General features: G+C 45.4%; 1 protein-coding gene across 1 annotated transcript; it reads left to right on the forward strand.

Annotated features, from left to right (window-relative positions):
- The first annotated feature begins 220 nt into the window (after window positions 1-220).
- On the forward strand, window positions 221-9,751 carry LOC123152820 (zinc finger MYM-type protein 1-like). The gene is made up of 8 exons (XM_044572248.1): window positions 221-328; window positions 5,465-5,880; window positions 6,166-7,047; window positions 7,300-7,323; window positions 7,405-7,435; window positions 7,484-8,865; window positions 8,956-8,995; window positions 9,185-9,751. Exons 1-8 carry the CDS (start codon window positions 221-223, stop codon window positions 9,749-9,751), a joined length of 3,450 nt encoding a protein of 1,149 aa, XP_044428183.1.
- Window positions 9,752-10,151: the final 400 nt, after the last annotated feature.

A 10,151-nucleotide genomic window follows, 5' to 3' on the forward strand; every position in this document is an offset into this window, starting at 1 on the left:
CATCGCAAGACGGCAATTAAAAGCTGGTAGGATAGATGGAGTCTGAGGAATGGTCCTTTTCATCCACTCGGATTTAAAGAGAACATTGGAACGGAGCGGGTCTGCGACTTACTAGTTGAGTAGGGAAGAAACTAGAGCACGATGACCCTTCAAAGGATCTTTCATGATTGTGACGCCCAGGATATCAAGCAAGTGGTCACATTCAGCGTACCTTCTAAAGATGGAGATCAAGAGGTGGCTGCTTGGGAGCCTGGACTGCAGATTGCCCATCCTCGGTCTTGGCTCACCGCGGATGGCTCAAGTTGTGAACACCGATGTCACTAGCAAGGTAAAAATCCATGCATGGCGGCCGGCGATGAATGGTCTCGTTGTGGGGGCCCAAGGTAGCCCAACATTGTCAGATAAAAATCGGTGTCTTATGTGCTGCATGTAGGAGCGAGGGGACAGTCCTTCAGAGGTTCTCGGACCTCACACTCGGGAGTGTTGGAACGGGATCAGAGAGGGTCAAGAGATGGACCATGCCCCTCCATGAGCAACAGATTAGCAACATTTGTTGCGTATATGGCTATTGGACTGGTTGGGAAGAGCAAATGAAATGGGCAGAGCAACAATACTGTTGATGGACTATCCTATGTGGGATGCGTGTGGATGGGTGTGCACAGGATGGAGGCATTGTTTGGCGTTGCGGTGATATCTATGACAGTATGGCCTGGCGAGGTGAATGCGTTGATCGTTCATGAAGGTTGGACATCGGAATATAGTGGTAGTTGATTCTAGAGTGTACGCATGCGGTGTGCGCAAAGGGTGTATCTAGACTGGTCTGTACTCTCGGCTTGCCGGTGGGCGGCTTGGTGAGGCCACCGGAATATTAATGTGTGTTGATACGAGGTCAGGGCACATCATCAAGTATGTTACGAAAGTAGTTGTCAGGAAGGTGCCTTTGGATTGATCTATGTATTTATTTTGTTGAGCTCTGTTTAAAAATATAATAAATAGTTGTGTACATCCCTAGATGCAGAGGTCGAGGTCATCCTCCATTTAGAAAAAGCGTAATAATGTCCGTGAAGGAAAAGCTATTGAAGACCCAGGTACGCTGATGGGGAGAGTATGGAGGCTGCTGGATGAGTGGCAATCAATTTATGACCCAAATCCTGTGATAAAAACCCAATAAGAGCAAAAATGGAGTCCACCAGATGAGGGTTGGGTCAAAGTGAATTCAGACGGAGCGACGGACAAGCTCGGAATATCAGGCTGGCTCAAACTTCAAAGTGAATGTGGACCCAGCGACGAAGCGATCACCATGGGTCAAACTTCAAAGTGAATGTAGACGGAGGGACGGAGCGATCACCATACAGTCAGGGGCATAGCCAGACCCCGGGCTGCCATGGCCGTGGCCTGGGGCGTGAAAATGAAAACGTTTCGTTGACGATGGCCCTGGTCGTATGCACATTCTGGCTACGGCACTGCATACAGTAATGCATTGTGAGAACCCTTATTGCTTGTATCATCACACAAATCATGCCTTATTAATTTTCACAGATGTACACTGAAAGGGGGAAACTGAATCGTGATACATAATTTGAAAGTTGTTGCCTTATTCATATCGTTTTGTCCACTATTTCTTGAGTACCTCACATTGGTTGTTCGGTGCGCATGCTGGATAACCCAAATTTGGCGATGATGTGGATGTGATTGAACTCGTGATATGTGACACCACGGTACCGCGATAGGTTTTCATCGCTAAGGAACTCCTCCGCGGGAGCGATAAGGCAATCTTTGGTAGGTGTGATGAATGTCCCTAACGACGTCCGTGGCAGCGTCGTGTTGGTCACCACCCGGTGCTCGATGCTCTTAAGCATGCCGTTGGTCACGACCTGCGACAACGACATATAGTAGTAGGCTAGTAGCGATCGATCAAAACAGTCTCACCAAGTGAAAGATTATTTATTACTCCCTCCGTCCCAATAATATAAGATCGTTTTGGAGCCACCAACCAGGACTAAAGCCTCAACCCCTTTAATCCCGGTTGGTGGAACGAACGGGGACTAAAGGTCTAATCTTTAGTCCCGGTTGGAGCCACCAACCGGGACTAAAGGGCATCACACCCTTTAGTCCCGGTTGGTGTCTCAAACCGGGACTAAAGGCCCCATTTGAACTGGGACTAATGCCTGCCCGCCATCCTAGCCGCTCGAATCGGGACAAATGCTCACATTAGTCCCGGTTCGTAATGCAACATGGACTAATGTGTAGATTGAGTTTGGACCAAAGCCTTGTTTTCTACTAGTGACTATTGTTCACATGATTCTGAAGGTTGGGTAACATTTGAGTTGGGCAAGCCATTGCAGAGAGACATCTCTATATGGGATAGCACAATGATGGAACCTATGTGGGCTGTGCCCAGTATTTTAACTTAGTGTCTGTAATGGTTCATGGTAGCAGCTTCTGTTGTCAGAGTTAGTGAGACATTTTCACTTTCTGTAGGATCAACAAGTTTGTGTACTTTGAATTATGTTGGTCCTACCACTGAAATTTATTTGGAGTATGATTACTTTGTGCTTGATTTCTTGTCTCTTGGTTCAGTTAGCATGATGATTATCGATGTTATTTTCAGCAGCATACGGATTTAGTCTCTTGGTATGTCATGGTGTCTAGTAATTTTCCTATTCTGATCTAGCGCATATGTGTTATCTGTGCTTATAACTAGCATCTCAGGATCCACACGTGCACTAACGATTCTTCATTGTACTGGTGTATGTATTGCTTTTCTGTTCGTTTACTTTTTTAAATGTCTAGTTCATTCTTCTAATATTTTTATTTTTATTCACAATATTACTCTGGTTGGAAGGGACTCATATCGGGATGCTAGGTCTAGATTTTTCTAGATATACCACTAGGCCTCGGAACCCTAGATGCGTCTCAGCTCAGCTGCGTGGCTCAAAATCGAGTTGGCTTGGTGAATTCGTCGCTTCAAGCAGAGATTAGTTTGCGTGCTCAGCAGATGGGAATGGGTATCAGGAAGCCTTACCGACGCCAAGAACCCTTGAGTTTCAATATATCCTTAGTCCTTACTGCTACCTGTACACAAACGTATTATCTTGGTTGGGCAGTGCTAGCAAGTAATAGAGCTACAACTCCAGATTTGTTATATTTAATAGTGCATAGTATTACCACGAAAAACGTATTATGGCATTTGTCATGATTTCTGTACCATGTTCTGAAGATACAAATGATTTTAGTTGTCACAAACAGTTTTAACTAAAGGGAGGCAACTTCTCTGCGTGAGCTATTATCTTGGACCTATATTCTTATTTGTACGTGCATAACAATTTTCTTAACATGTAAGCAAAGTTACAGGTTCTGGAGAATAACATGTGATTAAGTTCATAAATATCCATGCTCCCCACATTTTTCTCCCATTTCTTGATCGTCTCATCTTGTAACTATTGTATATTATGAAGCCAGCTTTATGTTTGCTGCTTGTTCCGTGTGTAATAGAACTGATATGTCAGTGGATCTGCGCCTTAGTTTAGCCTCGCTGATGTGTCCATTACTGATTTGAACTAAGGAATTACAGGAAGGGAAATTCATGTGATGAATGGCAGTTTGGGAGCTGACCTGATCATTTCTCTGTATTCTAAATTCTACGGTAAGATGGCAATGCTATTGTTACCCAATTTATTTGTTCCCACAGATATATTTTTGCTAATGTTTGGTTCTGTTCCATAATTATACCAGCCCAAAGTGTCTCACTATTAGATGTCAGACTGAATTGTAATGCACCGATTAAAAAACCTTACGTGAAAATGACTGCTGGTGTTTGATATGCACTACAATTACAGTGAGAGGTGATGGTTCAAACAAGAATAAGATGAGGGAGGCAAAATTAACATCTATTATTTTCATAGTTTTTCCATCAGTCTGTGTTCTGTTTTGTTACGATTGTCCTGTTCCGACACACTTCTAATGAACATAGCTCACGGTTAGTGTGATTATAGCTATGAACATGATCCATCCATGTAAAACTTCACATCTTTTACTAAAAGTTTGGTGGTTTTATTTGTCTAGCCCATCATCAATCACTCGGCAGCCATGACTGATATATCAACCACAGGCAACTGGCGTGAGTAGCTAAATAAGGGCTAACAAAAAGAATTTAAATGTGTATGATGATTCAATGATTTGATATCTATCATTTGCTATCAACGTGTATTTTTATTTTAGAGAGACAGATGGACTACCAACGTGTTTTTTTGGAAAAGGAGGATGACCCCCCGGCCTCTGCATCTGGGAGATGCATGTGGCCATTTTATTGATTATTCCCGAGGACCTTACAAAATATTACAACAATATGCCTGAATCCGCGGTGATGCCTTCAAGAAGGTAATGACACAAAAGAGTGCCGCCAACGCCGGTCTTGGCAGTGGCAGAGCTGGTACCCGGCGACCCGGGGCAGCTGCCCGGGCTCCTAGCCCAGCAGCACTTGATAGTGACTAATAAACCATGTCCTAATTAGCAGAGTTTGGCGTTATTTGCCCGGGCAAAAAGTTCCTAGGTGGCTGAGCCTTGCATCGTAGTCCAAACGTAGAGGCCTAGGCCCATTTAATTAATACATTTATGGAGTATGTTGTAGGCCTAGCCCAATGCTCCTAGCTCTACGCCCGCACGTCTGCGCGTAAAGGCTTAGAAAAATCGCCAGGGGCTAGCGAAACCCTTGACGCCTTCTCGCCTCCCGCTCCTCCCGCCGGGATCGACCGCGACGGTTCAGTTCGTTCGACAGCAGCGGCAGATCGCCGGGCAATCCACGGAGGGACGGCTATCCACGGCGCCTCCTCCTAGCAGTTTGTGGCTTGTCTTCCAAATTCTAATTAGGAGAGGAATTGAGGTGAGTTTAGGGCTTAGTCTTGTGCAGCTGCAGGCACACGCATGAGTAATTTGGGGATTCTAATTTCGGCCTGTAATTTACAGCGACGTCTGTAATTGAAGATTCTATCACCCCGAGCAGGTTGATTGAAGGAATATCGATCTCCACTTGGCATAGGTATTGTCACTTTTGTTGTCGACACAACTAACCTGACCATTAGTTAGTTCATTCAATCATTCCAAATCATCCAACTTTAATCTTATGTTATTAATTTCAGATATGAGGTTTTTGAGTGAATAGCAAAAAACTACCACATTACGGGTCATCGTTCCAAAAACCTACCGCTTTTTAAATCTTTTCAAAAAGCTACCACAAAATTGTTCTGCTGTTCCAAAAAACTACCATGTCGCACTGATGACTACTTTGGTTAATTTTAAACATTATTATGACAGCTCGGGTCCACTCGTCAGGTTGACCATTTGATTTGACCGTTAGTTTGACCATTGACAGGTTATGACAGGTGGGGCCTAAGTATTTTTTTAGCAAACAGGTCCCTGAAACAAAATATAAAAGCAATCAGGTCCTTGATTTTTTTTTAAAAAGCAATCCCGTCCTCCCGGGGAGCTCGTCGCCGGAGCCGGCCAGCACCACGCCGGTGAGCTCGTCAGGGCCGTCCAGCTCTGGCCGTGGCCGGCGGGAAGCAGCAGCCGCGGCGGGCTAGAACCGCCCGAGCTCCCTGGCTGCTCCCCGCCCGAGATCAAGCTCGCGGCCAGCGGCGGGGCGGCTGCTCGTGGCCAGCGGCGGCGCGGACCTAAGCAGGCGGTGGCCGTGGCTGTGCCGGCCGTGGTGGTGGCCGGCCCGGAGGCGCTCCCCATGGCATGGTGGTGGTCGGCCCTGGTGGCAGCGGCTCTGGTTGCGCCGGCCGTGGTGGTGGCCGGCCCGGAGGCGCTCGCCATGGCGTGGTGGTGGCCGGACCAGGCGGCCATGGCTCCGCTGGCCGTGGCGCTCGGGATTTTTGAGTGATAAGGTATAGAGAGAGGGGGGAGAAGAGAGATAAGGGAGAGAGAGAGCACTTACATGTGGGACCAAGCTCTAAGTTAACGGTCAAGCAAACAGTCAACAAACGGTCTGTTTAGTAGCGGACCCGACCTGTCATAAACAGGATTAATTCTAAGTCAGATGGTCATTTGGTTTTTTTGGAACAGCAGAACAATTTTGTGGTAGCTTTTTGAAAAGATTAAAAAAGCGGTAGTTTTTTGGAACAATGACCCGTAATGTGGTAGTTTTTTGCTATTCACTCGGAGGTTTTTAGTTCCTAGAGCAAGTATTGAGAATGCAAGTGCTGTGCAGCCGGAATCAGAAAAAGACCCTCCTATTCATGTTGCTAACAATAGTGAGTTTAATCCAGACGAAATTCAATCTGATCCCGCACTGAAAAAACAAATTGCTGAATATGCACCACAAATTCAAGACCAAGTTAGGAGGGCATACATATTAAAGGGTCGAACCAAACCAGTATTAGAATTTCGCCGAACGGATTCAAGAGCATTTTCTAAGTCATGGTATGGAAAGTATAACTGGATAGAATATAGAGTCCGAGGATGCAGCTTTTGTTTCTATTGTTTCTTGTTGAAGCAACCTGGAACGGCTGAACACTTTGGGTTTGAAGTCTTCACCAAAACAGGTTTTAGGGACTGGAAACATGCATATAGAGCCTTACCTGAGCATGTAGGTGGTCTGAATAGTGGTCACAACAATTGTGTTCGGCATTATGATGATTTCAAAAATCAAAGACAAAGTGTGTCAACCAAGTTCGCTTGTGGAACTGTGGAATCTCACAGATTATATAAGATCCGCTTGACTTCTTCTCTAGAGTGTGTAAGGTATCTCATAGCACAAGGTTTGTCATTCCGTGGCCATGACGATTCTACTACTTCTTCGAACAAGGGAAACTTTCTAGAGATGATAGATTGGTTAAAGGATAGCAATGAAGAAGTAAGTGATGCTTTTGATTGTGGTGGAGAAAACTGCAAGATGACTTCCGGTGAAATACAAAAGGACCTTGCAAGGTGTTCTGCAGAAGAAGTCACTGAAGTGCTTATGGGGGAGCTTGGTGCTAAAAAGTTCTTTGTTCTTATTGATGAGTCACGCGATATATCGGTGAAAGAACTTCCATTCGATATTGGGTGGAGTATGGCTGGAAGGTCAGCCTAGCTAGTCTTGTCAATCGGCCCTGACTCGTCTTCTCCTTGGTACCTACCGCTATTGAACTTCGGTACCTATATTCCTGAAACAAGACAGACCTTCATGAAGACCTTCTATTTTGGAATAAGATCGGACATTTCCACATTGAGGTGAAATTACATATGAGGAAAATAATCCTGGACTACGAAAGCTGCCCTTGTGTGGTAGAACCAGGTCTTCCACTGGGCGGTCAGCCAAGTAATGGCAGTGATGTTGAGGTTAGTAACTATCTTTTATTTTTTGGGTTCTTTATTCACTTCAATTCTTCGTTCATCCATGATTTATCTATTCATTCTAAGTTTTTGTAGGGATGTGAATGAAGGGAAGGTTGTGGAATGATTTCTATGTCTGCACCACATCAAAGATACTACATCCGAGTCACTGAAATTAGCTCTTGTAAAGCTTCTTGATCATTACAAATTATCAATTTCAAGGCTACGAGGGAAAGGATATGACGGTGCTTCAAACATGAGAGGTGAATTTAACGGTTTGCAAAGAAAAATTCTCGACGAAAACCCTCATGCTTTCTACGTCCATTGCTTTGCCCATAGATTACAGTTGGTTGTGGTCGCTGTTGCTAGTTCTTCTTGCTCATATATTCATGATTCTTTTGAGTACATATCATTGATTGTGACCACAGCAACTTCATCTTGCAAGAAGATGGAAGTGTTGGTGGAAGAATCTCACAATGATATTTTGGAAAGGCTTGAGAGGGGTGAGATATCTACAGGAAGTGGCTTGAATCAACAGACTAGTCTTGCTAGACCTGGAGATACTAGATGGGGTTCACATCATAAAACTTTGCTTCACTTGGACCAAATGTGGGCCTCTGTAATAAAAGTTCTTAGCACGGTTGATGCAAATTGGCGTAATCCGAGCCATGCTGCGGGTTGCATAGAAAAAATGGAGTGCTTCAAATTTGCTCTCGTTTTGAAGTTTATGCTAAAGTTGTTTGATATAACAAATGAGCTCTCACAACTTTTGCAAAGAAGGGTTACAAATATTGTGCTTGCCTTGGAATTAATTCATGATGTTAAACTCCGGTTGGCTACCATGAGAGATAGTGGTTGGGAGAGTATTTTTGATGAGGTCAAACAATTCTGCAATTCCAAAGGTATTCCAGTGCCAAATATGGATGATGAAATACCAGTTCAAGGTCGCTCGAGGCTAGAGGGAAGGACTATCACTAATCTTCATTATTATCGGGCTGAGATTTTCTATGTCGTTGTTGACAAAATATGTGTTGAGATGAATCATCGCTTCAGTGACTCAAACCAAGAGGTAATTGCATGTTTATTGTGTCTTGATCCCAAGAATTCTTTCTCCAAGTTTGATGTACAAAAGCTTTCTCGGCTTGCTGAAATATATAGTCCCGATTTCTCAAGTAGTGATCGTACAGTATTGAGGGACCAACTTGAGACTTTTGTTCTTCATTTGAGAAATCATGCTGAATTTTCTACTTGCAAAGATGTTGAAAGTTTAGCTACAAAAATGGTTGAAACAGAGAAACATTTGGTCTTTCCATTGGTTTACAAGCTCATTGAGTTAGCTTTGCTACTGCCGGTGTCCACAGCATCTGTTGAGAGAGCTTTCTCGGCAATGAAAATTATCAAGTCTAAACTGCGCAACACGATCAATGATGATTGGTTTAATCACTTGACGATATGCTACACTGAACGTGAAATATTTAAATCACTCGATGATGAAGTTATCACTCGAAGGTTTCAGGCCATGAAGGCTCGAAAAGGGATTTTACCGAGGCATCATTAGTTGGTATGTTTCATTTCCCATGTGAATATGTTTTAACAACTCCACTATAGACTATTAATTCTTACATTTTCCAATTGCAGGGTCTCTTTTTGGGTGCTTGATTGGACATTTGGATATCAAGTATTTTTTCGCGAGTACTATCATTTATTGAGATATTAGTTGTCGTATTTAATTTTAGTTTTATTAAAATTATGTGTATAAATAATACAATATCGATTGTTTGACTTTGAAACTATTCCGAATTTATCATTCTCCAGTTTAGTGCCTTATAGTTGTATAATTCGTATCCAATTATTCGGTTGCACTTAGCCGGTTCTGTTAGACAGTTTGCAGTCCGCCTCGGCTCCTAATTTTTCCTGGCTCCGCCACTGGGTCTTGGCATCAAGCCAAGAACTAGGTTTTCACCCGGATCCGCTCGAAGAACCTCCATCAAGCATCGTGTGCACGGGTCACCGCCGATCTGAGCCGCCGCACATCGAGCAGGCCGCATCGGCCAGATCATATCTGTCCGATGGGCAAACAACGCATGGCGCCGACCCAACTACCAGGTCCTCCATGCCGCCACCGCCGATCCGAGGTCAGATGGTCCGTCGCCGCAGACCCGGCCGCCGCCGACGAACGCAGCCAAGGCCGATGCCCGAAGTAGGGCCGGCCGCCGCACCCGCCACCATCGCCGCCGAAGGCCGAGGCGGCCGCCACGCCACCAAGGCCAGATCGGCCGTGCCACCAGACGCCGCGGGGCTCCGCACCGCCCCCATGGCGCTGGTGAGAGGGAAGGCCCCCGCCACCGCCGTCAGCCCCCGGGCTATAGGCCGGCGGCGTCCTTCGGCGGCGGCGGAGGGAGGGATGGAAGGACGGGGAGCCCCGGGCAGCTAGGGTTGCGATCCCGCCCGAGTCGCCTGAGCGGGGGTGCGGGGTGCGGGATAGAGTGAGAGATGCGGAAGGCAAATGAGGGAGAAGAGTGTGTTTAAAGGAGAAAGGTAGGAGGCTAGGAGCGGGTGGGGAGGCGATGCTCTGTAGCTCAAGTCGCCCGAGCGGGGACTACCAACGTGTATTTATGCTATTTGACGACCATGCCATGCTTATCTTACAATCGATTTATTTATTCTACGTACTGCTCTTCATGCGTGCTGCGTGATCAGTGTGTTGAGATCTCAAGTTCTCAACTACCAACCAGCGCAAGGCAAAAGGTGATAAGGTTCCTGAAAATTGGGTGCCACCTCAAGCGGTGTTCAACACGTTGTTTTAATCACGCTACGCAGCAACGACGCAGACA

Source organism: Triticum aestivum, chromosome 7A (assembly GCF_018294505.1).
Source record: "Triticum aestivum cultivar Chinese Spring chromosome 7A, IWGSC CS RefSeq v2.1, whole genome shotgun sequence".
In the NCBI taxonomy this organism is placed as follows: Eukaryota; Viridiplantae; Streptophyta; class Magnoliopsida; order Poales; family Poaceae; genus Triticum; species Triticum aestivum.